This window comes from Rhipicephalus microplus, unplaced genomic scaffold (assembly GCF_043290135.1).
Source record: "Rhipicephalus microplus isolate Deutch F79 unplaced genomic scaffold, USDA_Rmic scaffold_121, whole genome shotgun sequence".
In the NCBI taxonomy this organism is placed as follows: domain Eukaryota; kingdom Metazoa; phylum Arthropoda; class Arachnida; order Ixodida; family Ixodidae; genus Rhipicephalus; species Rhipicephalus microplus.
In genome coordinates this window covers 507,409-527,470 of record NW_027464693.1, presented here as the reverse complement: position 1 = coordinate 527,470, position 20,062 = coordinate 507,409, and the positions used below count along the sequence as shown (strand labels likewise).

At 48.4% G+C, this 20,062-nt stretch overlaps 1 protein-coding gene across 1 annotated transcript in view; it reads left to right on the top strand.

Moving 5' to 3' along the window:
• The window catches only part of LOC142790713 (uncharacterized), a 110,925-nt gene that overhangs the window by 21,078 nt on the left and 69,785 nt on the right, over positions 1–20,062 (top strand). Inside the window, exons 4-5 of the mRNA XM_075885332.1 lie at positions 8,890–8,958; positions 13,794–13,838. Coding sequence (XP_075741447.1) covers positions 8,890–8,958; positions 13,794–13,838 — 114 coding nt within the window. The remainder of the gene's footprint in view (positions 1–8,889; positions 8,959–13,793; positions 13,839–20,062) is intronic.

Sequence of the window (20,062 nt, the reverse complement as noted above, 5' to 3'; positions counted from 1 at the left end):
ACACTAATGTTTCAGCACTGTAGCGACGAATGGGGGCAGCGAGTGCGAGAGCTATTTGCTCATTTAGCAAACGAAACAAAGCACTGTGTTCTTCGGTCGTGTCACTGTCTTTGGACAGTTCATTCAATAAGAAGCCGATATGCTGCAACACTGACGCTGTTTTCGACGGACTTGCAACTTCAGGCGTCTCAGTCATGTGGTTTTCCAGCTGCTGGAGCAGTGCGGTAACGTCATGATGTCGCGCACTGCGTCTGGAACTGCGCCTCCGCAAGGTAATGAAACCAGCTCTATCATACCTTCTGAGACTGCAAGTGAGAGATCAGCAAGCACAGTGACGGAAAACCTCACGTGTGGTGAAGGATTATCTTCGATGCGGAGAAACATCACCAACGATCGTTTGCCTTGATGGTCCAGAAATCATTACTGCATACAGCAGAAAGCTTGCCTCTTAAGTGTTCGAAAGAGGACACAGCATTTCTCTCCTCTTCGCTTTTTTTTGCGCATATAGAGTTCTTAATCGCTTTGCTCAAGACCTCGTCTTCCATTCGAGCTCGTTTCGAGACAGGAGATTCTCGGCGATTGCGATTCGTGCTCAGGTAGGACGGACAGTTCGGAAACACCGAGGGTATAGCATCTGACACTAGGCGCACCCTCTCGCTGTCGACTGTCAATGTTGGTCCCAAAGCTGCGTTGAAATGTGACATCTTTGTGATGAAGTCAGCCTCGAGGAAGTGGAGTTCACAGACCTGCGCCAAGCATAACAGTGACTTCATTACTTTCATACGAAACGGGCTAATAGGAACTTTGACACGAGCCTGAGTATTTCTTTTCTATTTTACCGCACTGCCCTACCTGAAGCGCGACAAAACTACCATCACCACTCACGATAGTCGCTCGGTTCAACAGTAACAGAGCCAGAACGCCAGTAATGCGATAGAGCCGGTAAGACAACAAACTTCAGCAGTTTCTCACCTTGGAGTGTATGCTTGGTGTGAAATCCTTTCGCGGAATGGCTTTTATCCAAGACTTCTTCCGAGCTTCATCCTTGGGGAATGCGAAAACACGCACTTTGGGAGCACTGTCATAATTGCCGCGGCACCCGGGAACACAACAACGTCCCATTACGCACTGATCGATGTGTAATCACATACTCACAAATACAACATCAATAAAATAGGACACGTGGGAACGGACGAAGACTCGGAGCAGTGCGATGCAGCACCAAGCCTAACGCAGTCTAAGCAGCGAAGCAGGTAGCGATGAAAGGCAAACCTGTCGTGGCTTGTCCGCCGTTCGGGGTAAAAAAGTGCGCGGGGTGACCAACACCACAACCTGAGCGACACGTCCTCGGCCACTGGACAGTCGGTGATATGTCCGGGGAGACGTTGAGGCTGCCACCCAGGATCCGGCGAAGGACGACTTTTGCGACGCGTCTCACGAACAAGTAGAAGATGCGTTTAATTTACATATTTGCAAGAGAAGCACATTGCACCGAGAGCGTTCAGACGCGCCATTCCATCACAAGGGCCCAGAGCGCACTCGAGACGAGCGGGCCAGCGAAGTCCAGAGAGAGAGCACAGCGCACTCCCGACACGCTCCTTTTATAGCCGTCCGTGCACGCGCTAGACACCGACTGTGTGTCCCAGCGATGCTGATGTGCATTTCCTGCGGCGCACACAGACGCCTCCCGCGTTCCTGCAGGACGCGGACAGCGTTTGACCGTTACGCCGATGAGCGTCCCTTGCAAGCCACCTCCTTGCTGTGCCGGTCATAACATCGGACAACTAGCGTGACGTATGCCGTCTGGAGAGAGGGGTATGAAAGGGCCTTGTGAATAGTCTAGGTGATGTTGGTTCGACACCTTCCCGTTATGTAACATGGGAACGGAAAAGCGTGGATGACCATGGCCATATTGGAAAACTGGCTTCGGGAGGAAAACGCTAGATTTACGAGGCAAGGCAAAAAGGTTGTCTTCATCGTGGACAATTGCTCAGCCCACGGTCAGGTTCAAGTACACCAAGCCATTACTCTGGAGTTCTTGCCAGCCAATTCAATGGCATTGATCCAGCCAACAGATCAAGGGATTATTCAGAACATTAAAGTTCATTGCCACAGAAAATTACTCCATCATATGCTGCTGAGAGCAGGCAGCGAGAAATGCTACAGCTTAGATTTATTGGCAGCCGTCCACATTTTGGCTTGTGCCTGGGAGCAAGTGAAGGCAACAACAATACATAGATGCTTTCACCATGCTGGCTTTCAAGCGCAAGAAAGCAGTAGCTGATGAAGAAGAAAGCCCTGCTAATGCCGACATTAAGACAGTATTCAGTCAGGTCGTACCCTCTGCCCCTTTCACTCTGCAGGACTACGAATCAATGGATGAAAATGTTGAAGAGACTGTCAAGTAAATGATTGCCGAAGTGCAAGATGAGGATCAATCTTCCAGCGATGAATGTGATGACAGTACTGCCAGTTCAGTGGTGCCACCAGACCGATCAGCTAGAGAGGCTGCTGAACTTTTGCAGCGCTACTTTGAGCATGAGGCTTGTCCAGAATTCTAGCTAGTTTGTCAGACATAGGTGCATACCTTGTGAAAAAACAACTCAATCTTGCCAAACAAAGCACTCTTCACTCCTTTTTTTTTTCTCCTACTCATCCTCATGAGTAAGGTGAGGTTTGTGCAATTGGAATAAAGGTCTTGGTTTACTAAAAAAGGGTGAAAGGGTATTGATGAAAATTGGCACAGACACTAAAAATGACCTCACAATCCTTCCATAAAAATTTTGAGGCGATACCACAAACACTTTATGAGAGACAAATTATTTCTTCATTGAACTTCATGGAGGAGATGAGCATATTGTTAAAAAAAAAAGCAGTATTGAGAAAACTGCGTTTAAAGTTTCAACTTTTCTTTACGTCTGACACCTAAAAATTGTGATCTCAGGTTTGTCTTGTGATATTTGACTTCTCAGGCATCTGGTCTCTGACCAGTGTTCCTTGGTTGTTTTTTTTTTTCCCATAACTTCCTTTTCATGATTTACAAAGAGCAAGCATAGATTTCAAACCAAGTTCTCTGTATGAAGGAGTGGTGTGATAGGCATAACAGAAAGGTCGTAATTGAATAAGACCATGTACTGAAATGATTACACATATTTTTTGTGCTGAAGTTGTAATTAGTGTAATTGAGTACTTGATTACAAATAATCACTGAGCATTGCTTTATTTGGAAAGAGGTTTGTTGCATCAGAAAACTGGATCACACCATGACGCCCGATGCCTTCTTTCCAAATAACAAAGTTATAGGCAGAAGACTTGTGGCACAGGAATTTTTAGCAGTATAATTAATGAAGCGAAACGGGCATATAAAAATTTGTGCCCCTGATTGACACATGCTCTTTTGCCACTCTAGCAGTAAAGCGCATCATCATACAGCCGGTCGTGGAAACTCTAATCTATGGGGCTTTCATTGCCTCCGAACATTCATACACTTCGTGGCGATATCAAGCACGGCTCCAAGCACGTTTAAATCGCATCACAAAAGCTTATTGACAGCACTCCATATGACGGTGGAGTGCGTGGCCGCGTGGACAGTGCAGCCGGCGCGTAATGCACTTGCCGGCGGCGTTCGGTGACGATGCCCAAAATGTGTAACTACGATGACAAAAACACGGCGCACACTGCGCTTGGCATCGCATTTTCGAGTGACGATGCGCGAAACTGCTAGCCGCTGTTCGGAGCAATCCTTGGCTTTGGGGGGGGGGGGGGGGGTGACGAGCTTCACTGTGTGGTCTGTTGTCGATGCGTAAAATGCCCAAACGTGGTTCAGAGGAGGTAGCGAGTGATGTGCTTCATTCCTTGCGAAGAAGCACGGTCGCCAAGAGTGCGCTAGCGCGTCGTTTCTGCCCGCAGTCTCGCTGTCAGCAGAGCTAGGGCTAAAGCCAACTCCGATGACACGCCGCGCTTGTAGACCACGCGCCCACTCGTAGTAATCTGATCGTGCCGTCCCTTACCGCTTCGTTGCTTGCGAAGAAGCACATCGCCACAAGTGCGCTAGCTCGTCGGTCCTGCCTGCAGTCTCGCTGTTGGCGGAGTTAGGGCTAAGGACGACTTTGACGACTTTGATGGAAAGGACTCATGTTGTTGTTGCCAGTCTGCCATCTTGGCTGAAGGACTCTGTGTACTCTGTGTACAATCTGTAAATACATTTCTTTTGTTTACTCGCAACCCAGGACATTCTGGTGGAGGTGCTGGGTACGAAGACAGTATAACGAAGCTACACAGCGGCCGAAGCTTAGTTTATTCAATGATGGCACAACAGAGTCCCGCTTCCACAGCTGCAATGGCAACAACGATAGTTGCTCTGCCCCAGCTCAAAAACCCTGGCGTGTTCTGCGGGACCTGCAATGTCGACATTCAAGAATGGTTGCCGGTGTATGAGCAAACAAAACAAGCAAGAATTATCGTTGGGACGAAACACTCATGTTGGTGAACATATCATTCTATCTGAAGAGAACAGCCAAAGTGTGGTTTGAGAATCACGAAGCGTTAATTGGCAGCTGGAAAGCGTGCAAAAAAAAAAGATGCATGCACTGTTTGGCAAATCTACTGGCATGAAGGCAGTGACCAAGAAGGAGCTTGAATCTTGCACTCAAACGTCATTGGAGTCGTAGCTGTCTTACATACAGGATGTGCTCGCCCTTTGCCGCAAAGCGTACGATGGCATGGGGGAGTTTGAGAAGGTAGCGCACATATTAAAAAACATCGTCGATGATGCATTCAATATGCTGATTTGCAAAGACTGTGACACAGTAGATGTATCATGTTTTGAGTGTAAAGACTTCGGCGAAGTGATAGCGACATAGACGACAATGCTGTTGAGTCACTGTGACACAGACTACAAAAAGAAAAGAAAAACATGAAAGACGCGGAAAACTCTCGTGGCAGGAGCACCGAGAATAAAAAGGCAGGAGTGGAAGGGCAGCGCATGGTGCAAGTACCGTATTTACTCGAATCTACCGCGCCCTCGATTGTAACGCGCACCCGATTTCCACCGCGAAAAAAAAAAAAAAAAAAAAAACGTAAGACACCGATTGCAACGCGCACCCATTTTTCTCGCTGGCCCGCACGATCACACCACTCGAAAAAACGACTCCTTTCGGGAGCGTCTTCTATTTAAATATGAGGTAGGGGCGAAGCTTGTGCCCATCTGACGTGTAACAGAGCATTGCCGTCACTGTAGTTTTACCGTGGACCGATGTCAGCACGCGAACTTGCTTCGCCCCCTTCTTCTCGACGGTTGTGGTGCCAGGCATGTCGAAGTAAAGAGGCGTCTGATCGGCATTCCCGATTTGCCCAAGCAGGTAGCCGTTGTTGCGCCGCAAGTTTAGGACGAACCTCTGAAAACTGTGAAGCTTTTCATCGTACTCCTCCGCAAAACTTTTCGCATATGCATGTTCCCCTTCGGAGGAAAAAGCCTTTTCTTTTCATGAAGTTAGTTAGCCAGCACCTGCTCGCTTTAAACTGGCTCCGCATTAGACCGTTTTCTAAGACTAATTGCATAGCCCGCACTTGGAGCAGTTCTGTCGTCACGGGCCGCTGTGCCGCTCGCTGCTCAAGCACATACTCGCCGAGCAGCTCTTTATTTGCCGAAACCGACCCTGCTGTGGTCCACTGAAGCCTTTGCGTGAAGCTTTGCTGTCGACAATCTTCTGCTTTTGTTTCCGCCGGTCCCGCATGCACGTTTCGGGAACTCCGAGCGACCGTGATGTGGCCCGATTTTCGTCGGTTTCTGCACACGCGATGACTTTTCTTTTAAAAGCGGCATCGTGGTGCGCTCGAGTTTTTAGAGTTGGCCCTTCCACGCCGTCGATGCTAATGCAGTACTAGATGACGAGCTCCTCAGCACACGTACGAAGTGCCGCACATGGGAAACACGTAGGCAGAAATGGCCGACGCGCCATGCCGACGCACGTAGGGGGCGGCCATTTTGGATTTGCCGATGGCAATAGATTGACCGCAATTTTTTTGTTTGTACTCGATTCTAACGTGCATGCGACTTAAGAACTCGCTTAACCGGAAAAAAGGTGCGCGTTAGATTCGAGCAATTACCGTAGCGTTCGGTGGAAGAGGCAGCGATGCGAAGAACAAATCCCTGTTCCTGCCGACGCCTAGTGCCTCAGAGTTTGTGGCTCTGAATTATCAAGAAGTCCACGGGCCGCCCCAGAGCTCACCTGTACGTGAGTCGTCACGAGGGGTCCCGACGACAACCGTTCACGACTCACCGTTTGACTCTCAGCAGAGTTGATCTTCTATAGATTAAATGTTTGGATGTGTGGGTGCTACTTAAAACGCCCACTTTGTCCTTATTTCTTGAACCTCGTACGGTGAAGCTAATACACCGTGACATTTTGGCATCCGCGGGACAGGACGAACTTGTTCTCTGTGGCACAGACACATTGTAGATGCTATGGAAATGCATAAATTAAGGGAACTGGGGAGCGAGTGAGCTTGTCAGAGGCAGAGTTGAGAGGGTGGAGGAGACTGCAGGAAAATCGTCAGCGAGATGATAGAGCGGCTGAGCATGAAGCGGCGAAAGAACACGACCTGATGGCTGTTGAGCGAGAAAAAATACCGGCAAACGCGTGGCCTCTGAGCAAGCTCTAGCCAAAGCAGAGGAACGCAGCCTTCCGCTACGCATAAGGCTTGCCGAGCTAGATGCAGCACCAGCGTACCGAACGCCACCGGGAGAATGACCTGAAGTACAAGCAGTGCGCTACCCTTCCATAAATCTTTCTCCTGCAGTTTGAGATTTCTCCTGCAGTTTGAGATTGCCCGAGACGACTTTGACGCGTACCTCAAGAGGTTCGAATGCGTGAGGACAAGCCGAGGCTGGGACAAATTACAATGTGCAATCGCCTTGAGCATGTGCCTCACAGGAGAAAGTGTATGGAAGACTGTCTTCTGACTACTGCCTAGATTATACTCATGTAAAGATAGCTCCTCTGCGGCATTTTCGTCTCATGGCAGAAGAGTATCGTGAGCGTTTCCGAGCGTCAAAACCATAGAACGGAGAGACAGCTACACAGTTTGTAGCTAGAATTAAAGGACATTTTGATAGGTGGATTGATCTCTCGGAGACCCCGTACTTTCGATAGTCTAGTTTAGTTGATCGTCAAGGAGTTGATCGTCAAGGAGTTTAGTTGATCGTCAAGGAGTTGAGCGTCAAGGAGTTTTTGTCCAATTGTATAAGAAGTTGGTCACTTGCTTCCGCAAAGGGAAATGCTCCACCTTGGGTACCTCTACCTAAGCAGCTGATGAATTTATAGACGTTCAGCACCAGAAAAAACTTGGCCCCGTATATGCATGTAATCTGCAAATGTGGTCGAAAGACTATAGTCTTGCGTGTGGAGAGAGTGAACAATTTATTTTATGTTCTCCGTAAAAAAATCGGTGGATGGTATTCTGGAGGCACTGCGTTAGAGTGCCTGGAGCGTGCAGCGGAGGCGATCAAGTGCATCAAGTCAAGTCACATGTGAGACATGAGCGCCACCTGGCAGCGTTCTTAAAAAAAAAAGCGCGTGACTCCGAGACGGGTGTGTGCGCCCGTCGCAGAGGTGATAAGGTTTAGAACGCAAGGCAACGGGTTGGTGCCACCACCATCGCGTCTTAGCAAAGCGTTAGAAACTCCCCGTTCCGTGCAAGCGTTGCATGGTCAGCGCTGCGTGATAAGTGCTACGGTTCTAAAAATTGCTTATGTATGCCTTTTCTAGTAAAAGATGTACATGCCAGTAAAGGATGTACATGCAGAATATATACGTGTTATGGTGCCCCCAAACTTGCACAATAGTTGCTTATTAATTGACAATTGCACAAGTATAAACGCTAAACCTTGAGCAGCATTGGTGGGCGCTGTGGATGGAGTCGGCTGTTTCAAGTACCGGTGCCGTTAAGAGTGGACAAACAGACAAATGTACAGACACAGACAGACCAAAATTTTTGGGTCGAAAGCCCCCAAGAAAGGCTATCGTCTTTAAAACTTCTTCTATTTTCATAAGCATGCGAAAGTGCCCGGTACTGAGAAGCAAAGCTTTCTCGGTGATATGCAACCTGTTATTGCAAAATGCACCGTGTGCAACAGAATGGGCCACACAGCTGTCAGCTGCCGATCCAAAGTTCAAACATTTTTAGAAATGTCATCGTCACAGGCATGATACGATGCGGTGTCTGGAAAAAGGACCATGGCAAAACCAAACTTTTTGCATTGTAGATAACAATCAGGTGACACCCGAAACAAGGTAGCAAGAACATATTGGGCTTGCTGCTTTTGAAGGGGTTGTCATAAGCAAAATTGGGGAAATGCCTCTGCTAGTGACGTTATGAGCTTGGTGCAGGAGGACTGCGAGGACTATTGGCCTGGTGTGCGATCTATGGCGGAGCTGCGAATCGGGCTTGTATGATGTCACTTCGAGGTTTTGTGCACTTTTGAGGCGCGGCGCAGTGTAGGAACCACAGTCGTGGGAAAACTCAACAAAGTAGTAGTTCAATTGGTTAAATTGTGTGTGGTGGTTATTGACGCTTTCATAATAACCATGGGTGTCTTGGTTATATTGTGTGTGGTGGCTATTGATGCTTTCATAATAACCTTGGGTGTCTGCTTTTAACGCTCATTTTAAAAGCATAGCATTTTGATTCTTAAAACTGCGGCCGCTTGTCTCCGCGGCAAGTGCTGCGCAATGGTGAAGTACTGCTCTGTGCCTCTATATGATCACGCACCCGCACATTTGGTTACATGAAGTGTATTTTCGTAATTCACTGTGTTAATTACTTGTACGAAAGTCCTCGTGGGCTCTTCAGAAAAGCACTATTTCTAACAAGTGGTCTTTCTTGCAGTGTCTGCTGGACTGTCTCCAACGTTTACTCTCTTGCCAGGCATGGACACAAAGATGCGCTTGCGAGAACGTGAGTGATGGCAGTTTCTCCTATTTTAGGGGCATTTCTCGTAGCTGCCGAATTTCTTAGTACTAGACAAGTGTGACTTATCTGGCGAGGAGACACTTGTATATCGCTATATTTCATGCCCTATAATAATGCGGATACACTAGGCATGATGCTAACTCATCCGGGTACTAGAAAAGGCTACACAGACGGTGGTGGTGGTGAAAAACATTTTCTAATATATTTACAGTGAGAGGTATGGATAAGGCGAGTCTGAAGCTTCTGCACATTCCTCTTGCTCTATAAGTAGCACACATTCTGCTGCTAAATCGGGTTTGGCTCGCCCACATCGTCAATGCATCTAGAAATGCACATACGCAAACAATGTGAATCGGGAGTGACATTTCAGTTGTTCAGTGTTCATCTTATAATATTATATTACGAGAATATTTTTTGCGGAGAACCAAACAGCGCGTTCGTGGCCGTTCGCTAACCACTCATCGCAAGAACGTCATGTTCCTGTGAAAAATTGTCGCACTAAAAAGGTGGTGCTTTCCAAGAAGAAAGTCACAGCTTTGCCGCAAAGGCAAAGCAATGAACGTGATAGCAACAATTTGAAAGGTCACGCGCAGAATAGAATGCAGATCAAATTGTGCCCCACTTTTCTCCCGCGCAAATTACGCAAAAATCCTACTCACAGGTACAGATGCACGCAAACAGGCATCTCAGTTGTTACTTCGCTGTGTCTGCAGAGTGTGCGCTTTTCGAAAACTGAGATTCGAAATGATTGTAGTGACCTTGGTGCACCCGGTAATTACAACAAAATCCTTTTAGGTAAAGCCCAAGGCCAGCCAAGGCATACGATTCTCCCCACTGCGAAATAAGGGCGCACGAGGGGGCATCATTGCTCCCCTTCTCTAAGCGTGGCGAAGTACGCAAAAAAGATGAGAGCGTGCGCCACCGCGCGATGTGGCGATGTGCGCTCATTGCGCCATCTTGCTAGCAATGCTGAAGACGCGATAATTTCCCACGGGATGCCCATCAGTAGTGGTAAGTGGTAGATATAGATAGAGTGTTGTTTGAATGTTGAAGGACGTGCTCCTCTGTGGCTCAGTGATTAGCGCCTCGCACTCGTGATGCAGAGGACCCAAGTTCGATTCCGCGCGCCTTGTCTTTTTTTTGGATTTTTTTCTTTCTTGCATCTTCATATATATAGATACTTATACATATATGGTGAGTGACGGCAACGCCAACGCCGGCGGAAAAATCCAGCCCAAAGTGTCCATATAATTGCTATCGCAATAATATAAAAAAAACGAAGGAATTTATGCAAAGTGAACAATAACTGGTTTTTACCAACTACTTTCCACAAGTGCTTGAGTCTCATAATAATTAAAGCTGTATATATTTCAGCAAAGCAGACAGCAAAATTATTGCAAAACTTATCTTATTCCTAAAGGTCTAGGTATCGGGAAACAGTTGGTTCAGTGATATGATGTAGTTGTCGAAGTTGTCCGTTTCACATTCCGTTGTTGGAAATGGTGGTCGCGGAAGACAATCTGCGTCAGCGTGACATCGACCGCTTTTATGGGAAACCATGAAGTCGTATTCTTGTAGACGAAGTGCCCAACGCACAAGCCGACTAGATGGGTCACGCAGATTGACCAACCAGCAGAGAGAATGATGGTCTGTCACAATGGTAAAGAAGCATCCGTAGAGGTAGGACTGGAAGTGCTGCACTGCGAGGCATTTGCCCTGTGATGGTGTAGTTACGCTCGGACTTGCTTAGCGAGGGACTTGCATACGCTACGACATGTTCTTTGTTATCCAAGTGTTCAATCAGGACAGCACCTACATCAATACTGCTAGCGTCTGTGTGAAGTTCCTTGGTAGCCAGAGGATTGAGGTGTGGAAGATTTGGATGAGACGTCAAAAGAAACTTCAACTCGGATAAAGCAGACTCACATTCAGGGATCCAGTCAAACTGCGGCCCTTTCTGAAGCAGGCACGTGAGCAGGTACGCAATATTGTAAAACTGGGAATGAATCGAAGGAAGTGTGAACAAAGCTCCAAAAAGCTGTGCAGTTCTTACATCAAGTGAGGTTCCTTGAACGCCTCCACTGCGGCAGTCTTCACGGGATCCAGTCGTATGCCTTTTTTGTCCACAAATCATCCAAGGACGAGTCTTTGGCGCTCTCAAAACGATATTTCTTTGAGTTGAGCACCAAGCCTGCTTTGCTTAGGCAGTCAAACACGAGACCGAAGCATGTGTTATCCTCACAAAAGGTGCACTTGAAAATTAAATGGTCTTTGTAACACATACCCACTTGCCACTTCAATCCACGTAGAATGTTGTCCATGAAGCGCTCAAAAGTTGCAGGCATGTTGCATAACCCGAATGGCATCGCATTAAATTCAAAAAGTCCATCTGGTGTGGCAAATGCCGTTTTCTACTTGTTTTCTTAGTGCATTGTAATCTGCCGGTATCAAAAAGTAAGAGCCCGATGAAAGACAGTCAATAGTGTCGATTCGCGGGACTAAGTATATGTCTTTTTTTTTTTGGTGATGGCGTCAAAATGACGGTAGTCAACGTAATATCGCCATTTCCCATCCTTCTTCCTCACTAGACTTACTGGAGCGACCCACGAACTACATGATTCTTGAATTACATCTTTCTTGAGCGTCTCACAAACCTATTCATTGATCACTGCATGTTCCGAAGGCAATACACGTTATAGTTTCTGTCAGCGACGTCTTGTCGATGCGGTGCTTCATACGAGAAGCAGGGAATGACGGAGTGTGTAGCTGTGCGAAATCGAAGAGACCGGCGTGTTTGCGCAGAATACTCCCCAGTTCATTACGCTCGTTGGTGCTCAGTGGCTTATCGATCATAGCCATAATGGTGTCCCTGGCGTGCAGATTATGGCAATGGGTCCAATCTGGGAAATCAACTGCTCTCTGAAAGGATGCCAAAGGAGAATACCTGATGTTCATCAATCTCTGGAAGTTTCGGACCCTCCGGCAGCACTGTCGGTTCATCAGAGCAGTTGATCACCCATAAACCAGTACGCACTTGCGCATTGGATAGCATGCAGTAGATAATTGAAACAGTCTGCTTTGTGCAACTGAGAGCCCTGCCGCGGTGGTATAGTGGCTAAGGTACTCGGCTGCTGACCCACAGGTCGTGAGATCGAATCCCAGCTGCGGTGACTGCATTTTCGATGGAGGTGAAATTGTTAAAGGCCCGTGTGCTTAGATTTGGGCGCATGTTAAAGAACCCCAGGTAGCCGAAATTTCCGTAGTCCTCTACTACAGCGTCTTTCATAATCATATGGTGGTTTTAGGACGTTAAACACTACGTTTCATTTATGCAACTGAGATGAATGGGCTCCATGGTTGCGTCAAACGTTTCCTCACTTGCAGGGGAACAGGCAACAGGGACACATTTGCTGACAATGGCGGCACAGTTGTGTCTACGAACAAGCAAAGGACACTTTCCTGACAGTGCGGAATCTTCATGAATGCAACTGGGACATACAAGTCTACTGTAATTTGTCCTGCGTGGGAATCGACAGTGACACCACATATCTTCAGAAAATCCAGTCCAGAATGACTTCATGCGTAATACAAGGGAAAACAGCAGACTCTGCAACAAATTTCTAATACGCCAAAGTAACAGTCATAGTGCACGCACCAACAGGTTGTAACACATTCCCACTCATTCCACAAAACGTATCAGCACGGTCTTAACGAAACATGACTTTTTGTTCAAGGAGGCAGGTGAACACGAGACTCATCACTGACCCGATAGCACCTGTGTCCACTAAGGCTATTGTTGGTACACCATCGATAAGCACATAAACCTTATTTTTAAACATGGAAGCTAAAGAGGATATTTCTGTTGAAATCGAAGACTGTCCAGAGACATCACCTTCAACGGCCACTCGGACTAGTTTTCCGGAGAAGGCCAGAAGTGGGTGCGCCGAGGAGACGGTGATCCGTTGATGCGCGGGGTACGAGGTGGTGTCACACTGCGGTCAGAAGCCAGAGATTGGTTTCGTAGGGGTCCTGGGGTCTCGTTAGATGCACTTCCTGGGAATGCCTGTGCTCTTGTAATGTTAGACCGGTTATATCTCGGCAATTGGTCGTACCTCGGTAGCTGCCGGTAGTTGCAATACCTGGTAGTGTGGACTTAAGAGCCACAGTTGTAGCAGACTAGTAAAGCACACTCGCCGAACCAATGCGCAGACCGCTCAGTTGTGAAGGGTCGGCGATCAGCTTGCTGAATTGGGGCTGCCCGCCTCTGAGTGGCAGGGCCGAGCTGAATGCGTTGGCCGAAATTCTGCTTGGACGCAAATGAGTCATGACGTGGCCACGGAGTTTTAGTTTTGTTGATGTCTTTCATACATACTGATTGTTGCAAAGAAGCTAATGCCGCCGTGTAGTAAGGCCTAGTCGGCGTAGGCCTGTGCATAGTTGAGGCGGTTGATTCTTGACCCTTGCACTAGGCCATGACGACTGTTGTCAATGGCAGACCAGCAAGACGACGGCTCCGGTGAAGTTCAAACAGCTGTGGCTCTGTGGTACGTATGTTTTGTACCCAGCACCTCCACTACTCAATTATGTCCAAAAGAAGGGTTTATTTTATTCAGAGGCGACGTAACAATCGGCTTGAAGGTGTAGAATGAATGTGCACCGGATACCTTTGCCAATAGCTGAACATGCTCTTCTTCTGTCACCTCCCTGTTCCCTGCTGCACAGATGCACATACCTAAATTACGTGTGTGGTAATAATATGCTAGATATATTTGAACGAATAGATGTACTGAAATTTTTCTTTCTTTTGTGTATCTTTATAGGAGGCCTTCAGCGCCATGAAGTGAAGGACTCCTCTACACAGACATGTAAGTGTTATAATAACCTTATTTGTTTATGTAAATATTGTGAGCGCGACAAGCGAATGACTCTTTATTCTCTTTGTAATCATCATCACCTGTACATCTTCATCTAAGAATATCATCACCGGCGTGATTGAGCTCGAGCCTGGCCGAATAAACCGGTTCCTTACAAGTGGTGGACTGTGCTTTTCGTTCCCTCAAGTCCTCTCGCCCGTTCTCGCTGGAGCTCCGCTCGGGTCGTCGCGTACAATCCCCTGCCATGGCGGCCCAAGAAAACCCTGGCCCATCCAACGTCGCCGTCCTACTGCAGCCACCGCCACCCGCTCCGTCCAACAACACTCGCCTGCGTGATCCACCTGTGTTTTCCGGTATCCGAGGCGATGATGTCGAAGACTGGATCAAGAACTACGACCTCGTCAGCGATTTGAACAGGTGGGACAATCCACACAAGTTGCGCAGCGTCCCATTTTACTTGTCCGATGTTGCGAAAACTTGGTTCTGGAACCACCACCCAGATCTTCCCGACTGGGACACTTTCGAGCAGCAAATTCGTCAGGTATTTGGTGCCCCTGCAGTTCGCACTGAGGCAGCAAAGAAGAAACTCGCTCAACGCACGCAGCTGCCGGGTGAATCTTACACCTCTTATATTGAGGATGTCCTTGCACTGTGCAAGCGCGTTAACACCGGCATGTCTCAAAACGACCAAATACGCCACATTATTAAAGGCATTAACACCGTCGCCTTTCACGCCCTCGCCACGCAAAATCCTGCCACCACCCAGGACGTGATAACCATCTGTCAGCGACTTGATGAGCTTCAGTCTCTTCGCCTTTGCTACGATGCCACCGACGTTCCTTTGCCTGCACCCCTCAACTTGCGTGCGCTTATTCGCGACATCGTTCGTGAAGAGCTGCACGGGCGCTGCTCTTCCTGTGCTGCGGAAGTTACTTCACCTCCTGAAAAAGATAGCTTGCGAGACCTGATTAAACAAGAGATCGCCTCCGCATCGCATGTGACGTGTTCCAACAGTCCCTGCGTGCGCCAGACGCGCACGTACGCCGAAGTTGCCGCGCTCTCTGCCGCACCCACCGTTTCTGTGCCTACAACAGCAGACCATACACCTGTGGCTTCGTTATCACCGCCAGTGCGTGCACCACCTTACTACGCACCTCAGCGTAGAAAATGTACGTGTTGAGGCTCTTGTAGACACTGGCGCTGCCGTTTCGATTACATATTCGTGCTGATTTTTGTTCCCGCCTTCGAAAAGTCGCCACACCTTTTGGCGGCCCACCTCTACGTGCGGCGACCAACGCTCTCATTCGTTCACTTGCACAGTGTACCGTTCGTGTCTGCATAGAAGGCATTCGTCATCACATTGTTTTCGCGGTATTTCGTGAGTGCACCCACGCTCTCATTCTTGGGTGGGATTTCTTGTCTTCTGCGTCCGCTTTCATATCATGTGATCAGCGCCTCCTGCATCTAAACGCCACTGACTCTTCTCCGCTTGAACAAGGTGGACGCATCGGACTTGTCACCACGTCAGATTACGTACTTCGGCCATACATCGAAGAAATTAAAAGTGTTAATTGCACTGACATTGTGGATGGCGACGTACTAATTCTCCCTTACGGTCATACCCTACGTAGGGGCATTATGATCACACCGGGGCTTATTCGTTTCTTCGATGGGTGTACGTACCTAACCGCCATAAATCAAACGTCAGAGTGTGTACTGCTCCCCTGTGGCTCAACAGTATCTTGCGCGGTCGACAGTGAGCCTGTTGCGATTGTTACTCTTCCGAACAACAACCACAACGATGTTCCGAAGTCGCAATCATTGCCATTCTATGCCTCTGCCACACCTGTGTCGGCGACAATAAGCAATGACTTAACACCTGATCAAACTGAAGATTTGCTCGCCCTGTTAAATAGACACCATTCTATATTTGACGTGAACTCGCCCGCTTTCAGCATGACTACCGCCGCTACTCACAGCATCCAGACTGACGGCTCTCGTATTGTACATCGGCGTCCATATCGTGTGTCTCAGGCAGAACGCAAGATCGAGGAAAACGTCTCAGACATGCTACGACGTAACATCATACGTCCTTCCTCGAGTCTCTGGTCATCCCCAGTTGTTCTCGTTCAAAAGAAAGATGGGACAGTGCGTTTCTGCGTCGATTACCGTGCGCTAAACAAAATAACGCGCAAGGATGTTTATCCCCTCCCTCGGATCGACGATGCACTGGATTCATTACAGGGCGCAGAGTATTTTTCCAGCTTCGACCTTAGGTCAGGCTACTGGCAGATACCAATGTCGGAGTCTGATAAAGAGAAGACCGCCTTTTCAACGCCAGGTGGGTTGTACGAGTTCAATGTGATGCCTTTTGGACTCTGTAATGCGCCCGCCACCTTCGAACGCATGATAGACGGCGTATTGCGTGGTTTGAAATGGAAAACATGTCTGTGCTATCTCGATGACATAGTAGTGTTTTCATCCACGTTCTCGCAGCATCTACAACGTCTTGACGAAGTCCTCACATGCCTTGCAAAAGCTGGTCTACAGCTTAACACCAAGAAATGTACCTTTGCTAGCAAGACAATCAAGGTTCTCGGCCACCTTGTCAGCAAAGAAGGAATTCGGCCCGACCCCGAGAAGCTTGCCGCTGTCCTCGATTTTCCTCGTCCACTACGTCAGAAGGACCTGCGCAGCTTTCTTGGGTTATCTTCTTACTTCCGGCGCTTCATACGTGGTTTCACGGAGCTTGCGTCTCCGCTCCATCAACTCCTCGCAAAGAACGTCCCCTTCATTTGGTCCGAAGACTGCGAAAGCGCTTTCACGGCATTGAAGCAAGCCCTCACGTCGGATCCGGTACTGTGCCACTTCGATTCCACCGCACCCACCATCCTTCACACCGACGCAAGTAGTCATGGTCTCGGTGCGGTACTCTTGCAGCGTGACAAAAACTCACGCGGACGCGTCGTGGCTTACGCAAGTCGTGCTCTTACCGCTCCAGAAAAGAACTACACTATCACAGAGCAGGAGTGCCTTGCTGTTGTTTGGGCAGTGCAAAGATTCCGACCATATCTTCACGGCCGTCATTTTACCGTCGTGACCGACCATAATGCCCTATGCTGGCTTTCATCGCTGAAAAACTTATCGGGTCGCCTTGGTCGCTGGGCGCTTCGCTTACAGGAGTATGATTTCGATGTCACCTACAGATCTGGGAAGAAGCATCAAGATGCTGATGCTCTATCGCGCTGTCCTTTGCCCAGCGGAAGCAATTCACCATCGATACTCCAAAACAACAGCACCTCTCCAATCGCAGCGCTAAGTTCATCACCTGCCACCCTATCCGTCCTTGTTTCACAACAACGTGTCGACCCATACTGCCGCACCATTGTTGACCGCTTGACCGGCTCTACTACTCCTTCAAACGCCAGACTCCGTCGACAACTTAAACAATTTAAGCTTGTCGGTGATGCTTTATGTCGCTACGTTTACCACATCGATGGCAACAAGTGGGTACCCGTCATCCCACGTTCTCTGCAGCACGAAGTTCTGGAAGCCTTTCATGATGATCCAACCGCTGCTCATCTAGGCTACCACAAGACTTACGACAAAATACGAAGTCGTTGTTTTTGGCCTGGCCTCTCTTCAGCCGTCGCTAAGTACGTCGCCTCCTGTGTCCATTGCCAATGGCGAAAACGACCGACAACTGCTCCGGCTGGCTTAAATGCAACCTCTTCCTTGTCCCGCCTCACCTTTTGAAGTCGTTGGAATCGACTTGTATGGCCCTCTTCCTATATCATCCAATGGGAATCGCTGGATTGTCACGGCAGTCGACCGCCTTACCCGCTACGCAGAAACAGCTTCTATACCATCTGGGACTGCCACTGAGATCGCCGATTTCTTTCTTCGCCACATCTTTTTGCGTCATGGAGCTCCACGCATTCTCCTCAGTGATCGTGGCAAAGTCTTCCTATCTTCCATTGTCGAGCAAGTTTTGCGTGCCTCAAACACTGTTCACGAGACCACTTCTAGCTACCACCCGCAGACCAACGGATTGACTGAACGGTTTCATCGGACCCTATCGGACATGATCGCCATGTACATTCACCCCAACCACACGAACTGGGATGCAATTCTACCCTTCGTGACATTCGCCTATAATACGGCTGCTCAACGCACTACCGGCTTTTCTCCATTTTTTCTCGTCCATGGTCGCTCGCCGAGTTTCGCTCTGGATGTCTCTTTCCTTTCCGCCCCTGCACCCTCGACGGCTCCTTTCTCTGAAGAATTCCTATCTCGTCTCGCACACTGCCGTCACCAGGCCCGTGTTAACACCGGCCTCTCTCAAGACACTCGAAAATCTCGCTACGACTCGTCTCGCCGTGTTGTGAGTTTTTCCCCTGGTGACGAAGTTCTTCTATGGACTCCACTACGCGTCCCCGGCCTATGCGACAAATTCATCAGTCGCTTCATTGGGCCATACACGGTGGTCGAACAGACATCTCCTGTCAATTACCGCGTTTCCCCTCTTAGCGCTAGTCCTGATCATCGTTGCCGAGGAACAGAGATGGTGCACGTATCTCGTTTAAAGCCTTATGCGCGACGCATTTCATAATACTGTCAAGCGACCAGGCGGCCGCTTTCACCGCGCGGGGGAATTAGTGTGAGCGCGACAAGCGAATGACTCTTTATTCTCTTTGTAATCATCATCACCTGTACATCTTCTTCATCTAAGAATATCATCACCGGCGTGATTGAGCTCGAGCCTGGCCGAATAAACCGGTTCCTCACAATATTTTATTGTAAATGCAATGCATAAGGGAACTTCAGAAAGTCAGTTCAGGTGCTGCAACATCACTGATTCATTCAACACATGAATATTACACAGTCAATTGTGATGAAGTTGACAAAAAGTTGTTGCCTGCAAGAAAAATAATTGTCCCTTGCCTGTTTCAACTGCAAACCTGTATGTACAGTCTGCTGGTATGTTCCATGTGTCCTTTGCAAAAACTCCCTTTTGGACAGCTTGGTGACATTACTACAGGGTAAGATCGGGCACCGCCAGGGCATGTCTTCTTAGCTATATGATGTGAGCCATGATCACGGTGTAAGAATAAGCAAGGTGTCGACAATTGCTACTCCGCGCAAGAAGGGAGCAAAGGCAGATTGTGTTTGCCGATGACCTTCAGGTACGAGTAGTTCCTGTCACGCGAGTTGAGATGATGCTACTGTATGGGGCGCCAGGTATTTGAGCGCGAAAGAACATATTCCTGAAAGGTTTGCAGGCATGGGATTTGGGGATCTAGTCACACATTTTCCTGTGCCCGTAAGCCCTGCCTGTGTTTTAGTGCATGTGTACTTCGACGCGGCTTATGACTCCTAGTACACATCAGTGGCCTTGTCACTGGCTGCGCCTTGAAAGGGGCAAGTGGTGTTTCTTTCTGAATTGTAAGTCGGGGTATCGAACTTGTACGGAGCGTGTGTCGCTTTTCAAGGCTCCGTGTAAACCAGAACGCTAGGATAACGGGCGGTGGGTGATTGCGAAAGCTGACGGAAGCTTCAGCCTGCTGACCATACATGCGCGAAGCAGTTCCTGGAAGAAGCAATCTCTACCACATATCATTCAAAATACAAGAGAAACGTCCTGTTGCACACACCAAAAAAAAACGTGTTCTCACTCAGGTGGCTGTACCTGCAGTTTTACCGGGGCTGCCCAACATACCTGACTGTGCAGCAAACAAAAACTAGGAAAGCATTGTGAAAACTGCTGGCTCTACTGCCGACTTCTCGGAAGCGACGGGGGCCAAAATGTTCAATTGCATCTGAAGTGCCTGACAGGCATGCTAAAAGCACATCAATTTATTATGCGTAGAGGTAGCGGCTTCGCAGCACGGTGATGATGAATCAACAGGCACTGACAAGGAATACATCGCGCGAAGGTATGGCAGTAAGCCTAACTAGCTCTCGAATTTCATCTAGTGCAAACACGTGAACGCAATCACGGTAGTTTTGGGGCCGTTCTTAGTGACGTCTGCTCTGAAAAATCTGTTGTCCATGCATGCAGTCCACTAATGAACAGAAGAATTGTGCAGACGGTTCGGCTAGGAGATGACGATATAGAAACGAACTGCCACCGAAGACTAGCGATGTTGTTGCAGGTTTTGTTCTTGCGCAGCAGCTTTTATGTTTTGTTGAAGACGATGCTGAAGAAGCACTTC